This window comes from Crinia signifera, chromosome 6 (genome assembly GCF_055691185.1).
Source record: "Crinia signifera chromosome 6, ASM5569118v1, whole genome shotgun sequence".
NCBI lineage: Eukaryota > Metazoa > Chordata > Amphibia > Anura > Myobatrachidae > Crinia > Crinia signifera.
Window position 1 is genome coordinate 3,224,492 of NC_139222.1, and position 17,558 is coordinate 3,242,049.

General features: G+C 48.0%; 3 protein-coding genes across 4 annotated transcripts in view; 2 read left to right on the forward strand and 1 right to left on the reverse strand.

Moving 5' to 3' along the window:
• The window catches only part of LOC146009826 (uncharacterized), a 426,905-nt gene that overhangs the window by 288,829 nt on the left and 120,518 nt on the right, over positions 1-17,558 (forward strand). The gene's annotated exons all lie outside the window — the stretch shown is intronic.
• LOC146009807 (uncharacterized) overlaps positions 1-17,558 on the reverse strand; it is a 234,070-nt gene that overhangs the window by 71,455 nt on the left and 145,057 nt on the right. The window lies entirely within an intron of this gene.
• The window catches only part of LOC146007351 (oocyte zinc finger protein XlCOF8.4-like), a 39,362-nt gene continuing 29,701 nt past the window's right edge, over positions 7,898-17,558 (forward strand). Inside the window, exons 1-2 of the mRNA XM_083145700.1 lie at positions 7,898-8,051; positions 10,468-10,659. Of these exons, the coding sequence (XP_083001826.1) occupies positions 7,974-8,051; positions 10,468-10,659 (270 nt within the window). The 5' untranslated portion in view covers positions 7,898-7,973. The remainder of the gene's footprint in view (positions 8,052-10,467; positions 10,660-17,558) is intronic.

The window sequence follows — 17,558 nt, forward strand, 5'->3', positions numbered from 1 at the left end:
CCCGTGTGGGTTCACATATGTGGGTCAGACCATTAGAGAGCTGCGCCCCAGGCACTTCACCCTCAGCCATACAAGCAGCATTGGAGGGGAAGCTGCTCCCCCTGTATAATAATAATAATAACAACAACAACAACAGGACACCACAGGCTGCTCCCCCTGTATAATAATAATAACAACAACACAACACCACAGGCTGCTCCCCCTGTATAATTATAATAATAACAACAACAGGACACCACAGGCTGCTCCCCTTGTATTATAATAATAACAACAACAACAGGACAACACAGGCTGCTCCCCTTGTATAATAATAACAACAACAACAGGACACCACAGGCTGCTCCCCTTGTATAATAATAATAATAACATCAGGACACCACAGGCTGCTCCCCTGTATAATTATAATAACAGGATACTACCGGCTTCTCCCCCTGTATAATAACAACAGGACACCACAGGCTGCTCCCCCTGTATAATAATAACAACAGGACACCACAGGCTGCTCCCCCTGTATAATAATAACAACAGGACACCACAGGCTGCTCCCCCCGTATAATAACAGGATGCCACCGGCTGCTCTCCCTGTATAATAATAACAGGACGCCACAGGCTGCTCCCCCTGTATAATAATAAAAGGACGCCACAGGCTATTCCCCTGTATAATAATAACAGGACACTACAGGCTGCTCCCCCTGTATAATAACAGGACGCCACCGGCTGCTCTCCCTATATAATAATAAAAGGACGCCACAGGCTACTCCCCCTGTATAATAATAACAGGACACCACAGGCTGCTCCCCCTGTATAATAATAACAACAGGACACCACAGGCTGCTCCCCCCGTATAATAACAGGACGCCACCGGCTGCTCTCCCTGTATAATAAAAACAGGAAACCACAGGCTGCTCACCCTGTATAATAATAACAGGAAACAACAGGCTGATCCCCCTGTATAATAACAGGACGCCACCGGCTGCTCTCCCTGTATAATAATAACAGTACACCACAGGCTGCTCCCCCTGTATAATAATAACAGTACACCACAGGCTGCTCCCCTGTATAATAATAACAGGACACCACCGGCTGCTCCCCCTGTATAATAATAACGGGACACTACGGGCTGCTCCCCCTGTATAATAACAGGACGCCACCGGCTGCTCTCCCTGTATAATAATAACAGGAAACCACAGGCTGCTCCCCCTGTATAATAATAACAGGACACTACAGGCTGCTCCCCCTGTATAATAATAACAGGACACTACAGGCTGCTCCCCCTGTATAATAACAGGACGCCACCGGCTGCTCTCCCTGTATAATAATAACAGGAAACCACAGGCTGCCCCCCCTGTATAATAATAACAGGACACCACAGGCTGATCCCCCTCTATAATAATAACAGGAAACCACAGGCTGCTCCCCCTGTATAATAATAATAACTGGAAACCACAGGCTGCTCCCCCTGTATAATAATAACAGGAAACCACATGCTGCTCCCCCTGTATAATAATAACAGGACACCACATGCTGCTCCCCCTGTATAATAATAACAGGAAACCACAGGCTGCTCCCCCTGTATAATAATAACAGTACACCACAGGCTGCTCCCCCTGTATAATAATAACAGTACACCACAGGCTGCTCCCCTGTATAATAATAACAGGACACAACAGGCTGCTCCCCCTGTATAATAATAACAGGACACAACAGGCTGCTCTCCCTGTATAATAATAACAGGACACTACAGGCTGCTCCCCCTGTATAATAACAGGACGCCACCGGCTGCTCTCCCTGTATAATAATAACAGGAAACCACAGGCTGCTCCCCCTGTATAATAATAACAGGACACCACAGGCTGATCCCCCTGTATAATAATAACAGGAAACCACAGGCTGCTCCCCCTGTATAATTCTAACAGGACACCACAGGCTGCTCCCCCTGTATAATAACAGGACACTACAAGCTGCTCCTTCTGTATAATAATAACAGGACGCCACCGGCTGCTGTCCCTGTATAATAATAACAGGAAACCACAGGCTGCTCACCCTGTATAATAATAACAGGAAACAACAGGCTGATCCCCCTGTATAATAACAGGATGCCACCGGCTGCTCTCCCTGTATAATAATAACAGGAAACCACAGGCTGCTCCCCCTGTATAATAATAACAGGACACTACAGGCTGCTCCCCCTGTATAATAACAGGACGCCACCGGCTGCTCTCCCTGTATAATAATAACAGGACACCACAGGCTGCTCCCCCTGTATAATAATAACAGGACACTACAGGCTGCTCCCCCTGTATAATAACAGGACGCCACCGGCTGCTCTCCCTGTATAATAATAACAGGAAACCACAGGCTGCTCCCCCTGTATAATAATAACAGGACACCACAGGCTGATCCCCCTGTATAATAATAACAGGAAACCACAGGCTGCTCCCCCTGTATAATAATAACTGGAAACCACAGGCTGCTCCCCCTGTATAATAATAACAGGAAACCACATGCTGCTCCCCCTGTATAATAATAACAGGACACCACATGCTGCTCCCCCTGTATAATAATAACAGTACACCACAGGCTGCTCCCCCTGTATAATAATAACAGTACACCACAGGCTGCTCCCCCTGTATAATAATAACAGTACACCACAGGCTGCTCCCCTGTATAATAATAACAGGACACAACAGGCTGCTCCCCCTGTATAATAATAACAGGACACCACAGGCTGCTCCCCCTGTATAATAATAACAGGACACCACAGGCTGCTCCCCCTGTATAATAACAGGACGCCACCAGCTGCTCTCCCTGTATAATAATAGCAGGACACCACAGGCTGCTCCCCCTGTATAATAATAACAGGACACCACAGGCTGCTCCCCCTGTATAATAATATCAGGACACCACAGGCTACTCCCCCTGTATAATAATAACAGGACACTACAGGCTGCTCCCCCTGTATAATAATAACAGGACACTACAGGCTGCTCCCCCTGTATAATAGCGACGCCACCGGCTGCTCTCCCTGTATAATAATAACGACGCCACCGGCTGCTCTCCCTGTATAATAATAACAGGAAACCACAGGCTGCTCCCCCTGTATAATAATAACAGGAAACCACAGGCTGCTCCCCCTGTATAATAATAACAACAGGAAACCACATGCTGCTCCCCCTGTATAATAATAATAACAGGACACCACATGCTGCTCCCCCTGTATAATAATAACAGGAAACCACAGGCTGCTCCCCCTGTATAATAATAACAGTACACCACAGGCTGCTCCCCCTGTATAATAATAACAGTACACCACAGGCTGCTCCCTGTATAATAATAACAGGACACCACAGGCTGCTCCCCCTGTATAATAATAACAGGACTGCTCCCCCTGTATAATTATAACAGGACACCACAGGCTGCTCCCCCTGTATAATAATAACAGGACACCATATGCTGCTCCCCCTGTATAATAATAACAGGACACCACATGCTGCTCCCCCTGTATAATAATAACAGGAAACCACAGGCTGCTCCCCTGTATAATAATAACAGTACACCACAGGCTGCTCCCCCTGTATAATAATAACAGTACACCACAGGCTGCTCCCCTGTATAATAATAACAGGACACCACAGGCTGCTCCCCCTATATAATAATAACAGGACACCACAGGCTACTCCCCCTGTATAATTATAACAGGACACCACAGGCTGCTCCCCCTGTATAATAATAACAGGACACCACAGGCTGCTCCCCCTGTATAATTATAACAGGACACGACAGGCTGCTCCCCCTGTATAATAATAGGACACTATAGGCTGCTCCTCCTGTATAATAACAGGACACCACCGGCTGCTCTCCCTGTATAATAATAACAGGACACCACAGGCTACCCCCCCTGTATAATAATAACAGGACACTACAGGCTGCTCCCCCTGTATAACAGTACACTACATGCTGCTCCCCCTGTATAATAACAGGACACCACAGGCTGCTCCCCCTGTATAATAATAACAGGACGCCACAGGCTGTTCCCCCTGTATAATAATAACAGGACGCCACAGGCTGCTCCCCCTGTATAATTATAACAGGACACCACAGGCTGCTCCCCCTGTATAATAATAGGACAGTACAGGCTGCTCCTCCTGTATAATAATAATAGGACACCATAGGCTGCTCCCCCTGTATAATAATAACAACAGGACACCACAGGCTACTCCCCCTGTATAATAATAACAGGACACAAAAGGCTACTCCCCCTGTATAATAATAACAGGACACTACAGGCTGCTCCCCCTGTATAACAGGACACCACAGGCTGCTCCCCCTGTATAATAATAACAGGACACTACAGGCTGCTCCCCCTGTATAATAATAACAGGACGCCACAGGCTGCTCCCCCTGTATAATAATAACAGGACACAACAGGCTACTCCCCCTGTATAATAATAGGACAGTACAGGCTGCTCCTCCTGTATAATAATAATAGGACACCATAGGCTGCTCCCCCTGTATAATAATAACAACAGGACACCACAGGCTACTCCCCCTGTATAATAATAACAGGACACAAAAGGCTACTCCCCCTGTATAATAATAACAGGACACTACAGGCTGCTCCCCCTGTATAACAGGACACCACAGGCTGCTCCCCCTGTATAATAATAACAGGACACTACAGGCTGCTCCCCCTGTATAATAATAACAGGACGCCACAGGCTGCTCCCCCTGTATAATAATAACAGGACACAACAGGCTACTCCCCCTGTATAATAATAACAGGACACTACAGGCTGCTCCCCCTGTATAACAGGACACCACAGGCTGCTCCCCCTGTATAATAATAACAGGACACTACAGGCTGCTCCCCCTGTATAATAATAACAGGACGCCACAGGCTGCTCCACCTGCGGCTGCAACAGTCGAGTGTAAGTAGGAACTGAAGATCTCCCTTTGAGTGGAACGCACAGGTCGGAAATAGAAGTGATTGGAACAAGTTGTTTTCTGGTCCCTCCACTCCGAAACCACGGCAACAGCCCCGCCCTTAGTTATTATATGATTATATATGTCCTCAGTTTGGGAGGACGGCGGCCATGTTCCTGTAGACCAGTCCGGCAGCAGCAGCTGGCAGTGATGTCAGGTGTGAGCCCCGCCCTCCTTTATCACTCCCATAAGGCAGCAGGAGCAGAGAGCGGCCATTGCTGTGTCTGGCAGCAGGTAATGATGTTAATATCAGGGGGAGCCGCCTGTGGTGCCTTTTTATACTGCAACTAGAGCAGACTCTGGTGCTGCCTTAACATTGTACAGGGGGTTGGTCTCCAACCTTTGCTGGACTTCTGAGGCAGAAATAGTTTTATATTATATATATATATATATATATATATATATATATATATATATACACATATTGGGGCTGATTTCAGTGTTTGTACCAGCGGCCGATGGTCCTGCCCATACTCTCATATGTACATACTTGCTCTGGGGAATGTCAGGGGGTGGGGCTAATCTGACGTCACCAACCGCGCCCCGATGACAGTCACCAGCGGCAATTTATTGGAAACACATTTATAATATAGTGTATGTCAGACATTAAATTGTTACTAAAAATGAAACCGTCCTGTAATTCTGTATCCAGCCAGCGCTGGCACCTGTAACTGTTTGAGGACTGACCCTCCTTTTTACCAGCTGCTGTTGGTAGCGCAGCGCACAGTACCAAGATCCTATCTCGTGACGTGCGGTACGCGCACCTTATTCCATATTCGCATTTCAAACAAAGAAACCTTTATAGGCTTCAGAAAGATCAGGATTGCTGTGAGTTTGGGTACCCCCACCTTGGTCCATAGTCACGTTTAGGGTGGCCAATCCCATCGTCAGGATCCCGGGATTTGGCCCCAAATGTCCGGGATTTCAATCCTGGGATTGGGAATGTTGCAGTCGCTCAGAAGCTGCCCGGCTGTTCCCGACCCAGCTTGCAGCCTGCGCAGCATGATTTGTTCATAGGTCATGCTGCGCAGGCCGCACCGTTGCGTCTCCGCCACCGGAACCCTGCGCCGCCGGATATCTCCCAGCTGCACACAAGCCTCTCTAGTGTCACACCCACCCCCTTACTCCACTCTGCTGCCACCTTCCCAGCTCCACCCCTCCCCTAAGTAAAGGTGCCCACACACGCACCGATCCCGGCGGTGCGATGCTGTACGATGGGGTGCGCGCTCCCGCGGCACCTCATCGCACAGTACAAAAAGTATGTGCTGCACATACTTTTTGTACTAGCTTTTTCTAGCATAGCATCGCATGCACATCGTATGCACAAGGCATACGATGCGATGCTGTGTGTGCTAGTTAAGCCCACAACGCACGCCGGCACCTTAAGTCAATGTGGGGGACAGGGGCAGTTTTCTTTTAGGGATGCCAATCCCAGGATTAAAAAAATGCAGCGTGATTGGCATCCCCAGTCACGTTTGAGTTATTACAGCAACTACTGTTAATGAATTTACATCATATCATTTTGAGAGTCAAAATCTGTGAACGTTAATGTTAAATGTATGTTGTTATAAACAAATAAATGTTACGTTTCACTTCAAAGTGTGCCCCCAACCAAAGAGTACTCTCCCCTGCTTCACATTTAGGCCCTTATTCAGATCTGATCGCAGTACAACTTTGTTCTCAGAATGGGAAAACCATGTGCACTGCAGGTGGGGCAGATGTAACAGGTGCAGAGAGAATTTGATTTGGGTGAGTTATTTTGTTTCTGTGCAGGGTAAATACTGGCTGCTTTATTAATACACTGCAATATTGATATCAGTTTCAACACACCGCACCCAAATCTAATTCTCTCTGCACATGTTACATCTGCCCCACCTGCAGTGCACATGTTACATCTGCCCCACCTGCAGTGCACATGGTTCTGCCCATTCTGAGAACAAACTTGTACTGCGATCAGATCTGAATAAGGGCTTTAGGGGCGCATTTATCAACCTAGAGCGATGCCGGCGCGGTGATATCGCCGGACATTGCATTTCGCTATTGTGAAATACCGCCTGGATGTATCATTAGAAGGGCGCAGGGACAGGGCTCCGAAAGGGGCCCGTCCCTGCGAAGCCCTGACCCGGAAGCCGGGGGGTCTGCGCATGCGCGGTAATGCGCTGACCCCCGGTAATGCGCTGACCCCAGCGACCCCTCTGACCCCGCTCGGCAGTGCGATCCCGCAGCCATAGGCTACAATGGGCTATCGCCATCCCAGAATGGCGATAGCCCAGGGCTGCGATGCCGGGCTGCCCGATGTTAATACATCGGGCAGCTTCGCATCCCCCATAGAAACCTATGGGGGATGCGGCCGGCGGCGCTGCAGGGGGGGATCGCAGCAGGGATCAGAGATTCCTGCTGCGGTCCCCCTTTGATACACTTAGGGGATACTTAATATTTGCGGCTAAACCCCGAAAATGGGTGTTTTCGGGGATTTAGCCGCAAATATGGTTAGATAAATGGGCCCCTTAGCACCTCCACATTACTGACCAGTGCTGAGACACTACTGCAGGGCTGGGCCAGATGTTAATGAACTACACATCCCAGGATGCTTTGCATTAGTTTTGCTATGTGGCCATGCTGAAACTGAGAAAGGCATGCTGGGATGTGTAGTTCATTAGCATTTGGAGGGCCGGTGTTGCCCAGCCCTGCACTACTGCATACATTGTGGATTTTTCTATTGTCTGACACATATTTTCCTTCCCATGGAGCTGGTATCCAGATTCTTTCTCCCAATTCCTCTTCCCCATGTTTGAACGAAATGTAGATTGTAAGCTCCACTGGTGCAGAATACATATCACTTACTGTTCCCTGTACAGTGCTGTATAATACGTGCCCACCCCATATATTACTTCATATATATTGTATCCTAGATATCTGCTCATCTTACCAGAAGTCACCTGAAGGCGAGACGTGTCCTATATATATATCTATATCCCTGATCACCGAAGATGGAGAAGGACGGGAGTCACACGTCTGAGAGGATACTAAGTCTCACCCTGGAGATCATCTACCTGCTGACCGGGGAGGTGACAGTGACATCACTTATATCTATAGTAATAATACAGGGTGGTGACAGTGACATCACTTATATCTATAGTAATAATACAGGGACGTGACAGTGACATCACTTATATCTATAGTAATAATACAGGGACGTGACCGTGACATCACTTATATCTATAGTAATAATACAGGGACGTGACAGTGACATCACTTATATGTATAGTAATAATACAGGGATGTGACTGGGGAGGTGACAGTGACATCACTTATATCTATAGTAATAATACAGGAACGTGACAGTGACATCACTTATATGTATAGTAATAATACAGGGACGTGACCGGGGAGGTGACAGTGACATCACTTATATCTATAGTAATAATACAGGGACGTGACCGGGGAGGTGACAGTGAAATCACTTATATCTATAGTAATAATACAGGGAGGTGACCGGAGAGGTGACAGTGACATCACTTATATCTATAGTAATAATACAGGGACGTGACCGGGGAGGTGACAGTGAAATCACTTATATCTATAGTAATAATACAGGGAGGTGACAGTGACATCACTTATATCTATAGTAATAATACAGGGATGTGACCGGGGAGGTGACAGTGACATCACTTATATCTATAGTAATAATACAGGGAGGTGACCGGAGAGGTGACAGTGACATCACTTATATCTATAGTAATAATACAGGGACGTGACCGGGGAGGTGACAGTGAAATCACTTATATCTATAGTAATAATACAGGGATGTGACCGGGGAGGTGACATCACTTATATCTATAGTAATAATACAGGAATGTGAGCGGGGAGGTGACAGTGACATCACTTATCTCTATAGTAATAATACAGGGACGTGACAGGGGAGGTGACAGTGACATCACTCATATCTATAGTAATAATACAGGGATGTGACCGGAGAGGTGACAGTGACATCACTTATATCTATAGTAATAATACAGGGACGTGACCGGGGAGGTGACAGTGACATCACTAATATCTATAGTAATAATACAGAGACGTGACCAGGGAGGTGACAGTGACATCACTTATATCTATAGTAATAATACAGGAATGTGACCGGGGAGGTGACAGTGACATCACTTATATCTATAGTAATAATACAGGGACGTGACCGGGGAGGTGACGATGACATCACTTATATCTATAGTAATAATACAGGGACGTGACCGGGGAGGTGACAGTGACATCACTAATATCTATAGTAATAATACAGAGACGTGACCAGGGAGGTGACAGTGACATCACTTATATCTATAGTAATAATACAGGAATGTGACCGGGGAGGTGACAGTGACATCACTTATATCTATAGTAATAATACAGGGACGTGACCGGGGAGGTGACGATGACATCACTTATATCTATAGTAATAATACAGGGACGTGACCGGGGAGGTGACGATGACATCACTTATATCTATAGTAATAATACAGGGACGTGACCGGGGAGGTGACAGTGACATCACTAATATCTATAGTAATAATACAGGGACGTGACCAGGGAGGTGACAGTGACATCACTTATATCTATAGTAATAATACAGGGAAGTGACCGGGGAGGTGACAGTGACAACACTTATATCTATAGTAATACTACAGGGACGTGACCAGAGAGGTGACTGTGACATCACTTATATCTATAGTAATAATACAGGGATGTGACCGGGGAGGTGACATCACTTATATCTATAGTAATAATACAGGGATGTGACCGGGGAGGTGACAGTGACATCACTGATATCTATAGTAATAATACAGGGAGGTGACAGTGACATCACTTATATCTATAGTAATAATACAGGGACGTGACTGGGGAGGTGACATCACTTATATCTATAGTAATAATACAGGGATGTGACCGGGGAGTTGACAGTGACATCACTTATATCTATAGTAATAATACAGGGAAGTGACCGGGGAGGTGACAGTGACAACACTTATATCTATAGTAATACTACAGGGACGTGACCAGGGAGGTGACTGTGACATCACATATATATATAGTAATAATACAGGGATGTGACCGGGGAGGTGACATCACTTATATCTATAGTAATAATACAGGGATGTGACCGGGGAGGTGACATCACTTATATCTATAGTAATAATACCCGGATGTGACTGAGGAGGTGACAGTGACATCACTTATACCTATAGTAATAATACAGGGATGTGACCGGGGAGGTGACAGTGACATCACTTATATCTATAGTAATAATACAGAGACGTGAGTGGGGAGGTGACAGTGACATCACTTATATCTATAGTAATAATACAGGGATGTGACCGGGGAGGTGACAGTGACATCGCTTATATCTATAGTAATAATACAGGGACGTGAACGGGGAGATGAGGGGATCTGGGATTGTATATAATGATATTTGATGTCTCCCCCAATACCCAGGGTTACAGAGTAGTGAAGAAGACATCCGGTGAGTGTGAGACACCCAGCAGCCGTCCCTGTGTGTCAGGAGGACTGAGCAGGACCCAGAGCCCCATCACGGTGCCTCCACCTCACTCACTGACACATGAGAGGCACAATGACCAGAAGATCCTGGAACTCACCAACAAGATCATTCAGCTGCTGACCGGAGAGGTGACTGCTGGGATTGGGGCGTTATACAGTAACACCAGGGGATGTGACCGGAGAGGTGACTACTGGGAATGGGACGTTATACAGTAACACCGGGGATGTGACCGGACAGGTGACTGCTGGGAATGGGACGTTATACAGTAACACCGGGGGACGTAACCGGAGAGGTGACTGCTGGGAATGGGACGTTATACAGTAACACCCAGGATGTGACCGGAGAGGTGACTACTGGGAATGAGATGTTATGAAGTAACACCGGGGGATGTGACCGGAGAGGTGACTGCTGGGAATAGGACATTATACAGTAACACCGGGGGATGTGACAGGAGACGTGACTGCTGGGAATGGGACGTTATACAGTAACACCAGGGGATGTGACCGGAGAGGTGACTGCTGGGAATGGGACGTTATACAGTAACACCGGGGATGTGACCGGAGAGGTGAATGCTGGGAATGGGACATTATACAGTAATACCGGGGGATGTGATAGGAGACGTGACTGCTGGGAATGGGACGTTATACAGTAACACCAGGGGATGTGACCAGAGAGGTGACTGCTGGGAATGGGACGTTATACAGTAACACCGGGGGATGTGACCGCTGGGAATGGGACGTTATACAGTAACACCGGGGGGATGTGACCGGAGAGGTGACTGCTGGGAATGGGACGTTATACAGTAACACTGGGGATGTGACCGGAGAGGTGACTGCTGGGAATGGGATGTTATACAGTAACACCGTGGGATGTGACCGGAGAGGTGACTGCTGGGAATGTGACGTTATACAGTAACACCGGGGGATGTGACCGGAGAGGTGACTGTTGGGGATGGGACTTTATACAGTAACACCGTGGGATGTGACCGGAGAGGTGACTGCTGGGAATGGGACGTTATACAGTAACACCGGGGGATGTGACCGGAGAGGTGACTGCTGGGAATGGGACGTTATACAGTAACACCGGGGGATGTGACCGGAGAGGTGACTGCTGGGAATGGGACGTTATACAGTAACACCGGGGGATGTGACCGGAGAGGTGACTGCTGGGAATGGGACGTTATACAGTAACACCGGGGGATGTGACCGGAGAGGTGACTGCTGGGAATGGGACGTTATACAGTAACACTGGGGATGTGACCGGAGAGGTGACTGCTGGGAATGGGATGTTATACAGTAACACCGGGGGATGTGACCGGAGAGGTGACTGCTGGGAATGGGACGTTATACAGTAACACCGGGGATGTGACCGGAGAGGTGACTGCTGGGAATGGGATGTTATACAGTAACACCGGGGATGTGACCGGAGAGGTGAATGCTGGGAATGGGACATTATACAGTAATACCGGGGGATGTGATAGGAGACGTGACTGCTGGGAATGGGATGTTATACAGTAACACCGGGGATGTGACCGGAGAGGTGACTGCTGGGAATGGGATGTTATACAGTAACACCGGGGATGTGACCGGAGAGGTGAATGCTGGGAATGGGACGTTATACAGTAACACCGGGGGATGTGCCTGGGTGATGACTGTATCATTGTGTGTGTCAGGATGTCACTGTCTATCTCTCCATGCAGGAGGGGGAGTATATAGAGGAACACAGGGGTCTGTACAAGGACGTGATGATGGAGAATCACCGGCCCCTCACATCACTGGGTAAGAGGAGACATTTATTTTACAGGGGAGAGCAGGTATGGGGGTCCCCTATATACACACAGCATCTGATAATCACATATGTACAATGTCCTCAGTCACTGCGTGTCTCCTACAGATGGGCCCAGTAACAGAGATACCCCAGAGAGATGTCCCCGTCCTCTGTATTCCCAGGATAATCACATATATACCATGTACTCAGTCACTGTGTGTCTCCTACAGATGGGGCCAGTAACAGGAATACCCCAGAGATATGTCCCCGTCCTCTGTATTCCCAGGATAGTCACATATATACCATGTACTCAGTCACTGTGTGTCTCCTACAGATGGGCCCAGTAACAGGAATACCCCAGAGAGATGTCCCCGTCCTCTGTATTCCCAGGATAATCACATATATACAATGTCCTCAGTCACTGTGTGTCTCCTACAGATGGGCCAGTAACAGGAATACCCCAGAGAGATGTCCCCGTACTCTGTATTCCCAGGATAATCACATATATACAATGTCCTCAGTCACTGCGTGTCTCCTACAGATGGGCCAGTAACAGGAATACCCCAGAGAGATGTCCCCGTCCTCTGTATTCCCAGGATAATCACATATATACAATGTCCACAGTCACTGTGTGTCTCCTACAGATGGGCCCAGTAACAGGAATACCCCAGAGAGATGTCCCCGTCCTCTGTATTCCCAGGATAATCACATATATACAATGTCCTCAGTCACTGTGTGTCTCCTACAGATGGGCCCAGTAACAGGAATACCCCAGAGAGATGTCCCCGTCCTCTGTATTCCCAGGATAATCACATATATACCATGTCCTCAGTCACTGCGTGTCTCCTACAGATGGGCCCAGTAACAGGAATACCCCAGAGAGATGTCCCCGTCCTCTGTATTCCCAGGATAATCACATATATACCATGTCCTCAGTCACTGTGTGTCTCCTACAGATGGGCCCAGTAACAGGAATACCCCAGAGAGATGTCCCCGTCCTCTGTATTACCAGGATAATCACATATATACAATGTCCTCAGTCACTGCGTGTCTCCTACAGATGGGCCCAGTAACAGGAATACCCCAGAGAGATGTCCCCGTCCTCTGTATTCCCAGGATAATCACATATATACAATGTCCACAGTCACTGTGTGTCTCCTACAGATGGGCCCAGTAACAGGAATACACCAGAGAGATGTCCCCGTCCTCTGTATTCCCAGGATAATCACATATATACCATGTCCTCAGTCACTGTGTGTCTCCTACAGATGGCCCAGTAACAGGAATACCCCAGAGAGATGTCCCCGTCCTCTGTATTCCCAGGATAATCACATATATACAATGTCCTCAGTCACTGCGTGTCTCCTACAGATGGGCCCAGTAACAGGAATACCCCAGAGAGATGTCCCCGTCCTCTGTATTCCCAGGATAATCACATATATACCATGTCCTCAGTCACTGTGTGTCTCCTACAGATGGGCCCAGTAACAGGAATACCCCAGAGAGATGTCCCCGTCCTCTGTATTCCCAGGATAATCACATATATACAATGTCCTCAGTCACTGTGTGTCTCCTACAGATGGGCCCAGTAACAGGAATACCCCAGAGAGATGTCCCCGTCCTCTGTATTCCCAGGATAATCACATATATACAATGTCCTCAGTCACTGCGTGTCTCCTACAGATGGGCCCAGTAACAGAGATACCCCAGAGAGATGTCCCCGTCCTCTGTATTCCCAGGATAATCACATATATACAATGTCCTCAGTCACCGTGTGTCTCCTACAGATGGGGCCAGTAACAGGAATACCCCAGAGAGATGTCCCCGTCCTCTGTATTCCTAGGATAATCACATATATACAATGTCCTCAGCCACTGTGTGTCTCCTACAGATGGGGCCAGTAACAGGAATACCCCAGAGAGATGTCCCTGTCCTCTGTATTCCCAGGATAATCACATATATACCATGTCCTCAGTCACTGCGTGTCTCCTACAGATGGGCCCAGTAACAGGAATACCCCAGAGAGATGTCCCCGTCCTCTGTATTCCCAGGATAATCACATATATACAATGTACTCAGTCACTGCATGTCTCCTACAGATGGGGCCAGTAGCAGGAATACCCCAGAGAGATGTCCCCGTCCCCTGTATTCCCAGGATAATCACATATATACCATGTACTCAGTCACTGCGTGTCTCCTACAGATGTGACAGTAACAGGAATACCCCAGAGAGATGTCCCCGTCCTCTGTATTCCCAGGATAATCACATATATACCATGTCCTCAGTCACTGCGTGTCTCCTACAGATGGGCCCAGTAACAGGAATACCCCAGAGAGATGTCCCCGTCCTCTGTATTCCCAGGATAATCACATATATACAATGTCCTCAGTCACTGTGTGTCTCCTACAGATGGGCCCAGTAACAGGAATACCCCAGAGAGATGTCCCCGTCCTCTGTATTCCCAGGATAATCACATATATACAATGTCCTCAGTCACTGTGTGTCTCCTACAGATGTGACCAGTAACAGGAATACCCCAGAGAGATGTCCCCGTCCTCTGTATTCCCAGGATAATCATATATATACAATGTCCTCAGTCACTGCGTGTCTCCTACAGATGGGCCCAGTAACAGGAATACCCCAGAGAGATGTCCCCGTCCTCTGTATTCCCAGGATAATCACATATATACAATGTCCTCAGTCACTGTGTGTCTCCTACAGATGGGGCCAGTAACAGGAATACCCCAGAGAGATGTCCCCGTCCTCTGTATTCCCAGGATAATCACATATATACCATGTCCTCAGTCACTGTGTGTCTCCTACAGATGGGACCAGTAACAGGAATACCCCAGAGAGATGTCCCCGTCCTCTGTATTCCCAGGATAATCACATATATACAGTGTCCTCAGTCACTGCGTGTCTCCTAGAGATGGGCCCAGTAACAGGAATACCCCAGAGAGATGTCCCCGTCCTCTGTATTCCCAGGATAATCACATATATACCATGTCCTCAGTCACTGTGTGTCTCCTACAGATGGGCCCAGTAACAGGAATACCCCAGAGAGATGTCCCCGTCCTCTGTATTCCCAGGATAATCACATATATACAATGTCCTCAGTCACTGTGTGTCTCCTACAGATGGGCCAGTAACAGGAATACCCCAGAGAGATGTCCCCGTCCTCTGTATTCCCAGGATAATCACATATATACCATGTCCTCAGTCACTGCGTGTCTCCTACAGATGGGGCCAGTAACAGGAATACCCCAGAGAGATGTCCCCGTCCTCTGTATTCCCAGGATAATCACATATATACCATGTCCTCAGTCACTGTGTGTCTCCTACAGATGGGCCCAGTAACAGAGATACCCCAGAGAGATGTCCCCGTCCTCTGTATTCCCAGGATAATCACATATATACAATGTCCTCAGTCACTGCGTGTCTCCTACAGATGGGCCCAGTAACAGGAATACCCCAGAGAGATGTCCCCGTCCTCTGTATTCCCAGGATAATCACATATATACAATGTCCTCAGTCACTGTGTGTCTCCTACAGATGGGACCAGTAACAGGAATACCCCAGAGAGATGTCCCCGTCCTCTGTATTCCCAGGATAATCACATATATACCATGTCCTCAGTCACTGTGTGTCTCCTACAGATGGGCCCAGTAACAGGAATACCCCAGAGAGATGTCCCCGTCCTCTGTATTCCCAGGATAATCACATATATACCATGTCCTCAGTCACTGTGTGTCTTCTACAGATGGGCCCAGTAACAGGAATACCCCAGAGAGGTGTCCCCGTCCTCTGTATTCCCAGGATAATCACATATATACAATGTCCTCAGTCACTGTGTGTCTCCTACAGATGGGGCCAGTAACAGGAATACCCCAGAGAGATGTCCCCGTCCTCTGTATTCCCAGGATAATCACATATATACAATGTCCTCAGTCACTGTGTGTCTCCTACAGATGGGACCAGTAACAGGAATACCCCAGAGAGATGTCCCCGTCCTCTGTATTCCCAGGATAATCACATATATACCATGTACTCAGTCACTGTGTGTCTCCTACAGATGGGCCCAGTAACAGGAATACCCCAGAGAGATGTCCCCGTCCTCTGTATTCCCAGGATAATCACATATATACAATGTCCTCAGTCACTGCGTGTCTCCTACAGATGGGCCCAGTAACAGGAATACCCCAGAGAGATGTCCCCGTCCTCTGTATTCCCAGGATAATCACATATATACCATGTCCTCAGTCACTGCGTGTCTCCTACAGATGGGCCCAGTAACAGGAATACCCCAGGGAGATGTTCCCGTCCTCTGTATTCCCAGGATAATCACATATATACAATGTCCTCAGTCACTGTGTGTCTCCTACAGATGGGCCCAGTAACAGAGATACCCCAGAGAGATGTCCCCGTCCTCTGTATTCCCAGGATAATCACATATATACAATGTCCTCAGTCACTGCGTGTCTCCTACAGATGGGGCCAGTATGTCACACCAGGGGGACTCAGTCGACAAGACTGAGACCTCTGGTGGGGACCTGGACCGGTACCTGAACCGGGAAGGTTGGAGAGGACCCCTGCGCATGAACTGCGCGACAGTGCACCCAGAGCCAATAAGCAGTCAGAGGTAAAATACAACCAGATTTATTATGCAGAAGGTTGTAACGGTACAGGCAGTAAAGTATGCAGGAAATAATGACAGTTCATGCAGATTGCAATACTTTACAGATGAGATGATGACATGTATCGATGGTGGAACATCGGATCCAGAGTGTCGGATATGGAAGAAGACTGTGGGTCCGGAATGACGGACGGGAGATGAGACTGTGGGTCCGGAATGACGGACGGAAGCAGGAGATCCGGAATATCGGACTATCGATGGTGGAACATCGGTGGCAGATGATGCTGGAGCATCGGAGGACCAGAGTCCCGGAGCTAGGCTTGGTCGCTGGGCTGAAGAGGCAGGCTCACAGGAGATGGAATAACCTGGAATACACTGCAGCATGGAAGACAACACCAGCAGAGAAATACACTTGCACGGAGACAAGGACAGCTGACCATACACTGGAGACAACTGAAGCACTAGCAATGGTTCTGAGAGCTCCCAGCATACTTATCCCCACTGGGTGGCCAGGATTGGCCGAGGAAGTATGACAGGGAGATCAGAACCAACAGGATTGGACAGCACAGACATGTGACTGGGAAGAACATGGCAGCCCCCATGTCTGCTATGGCGGGAAAGTGTGT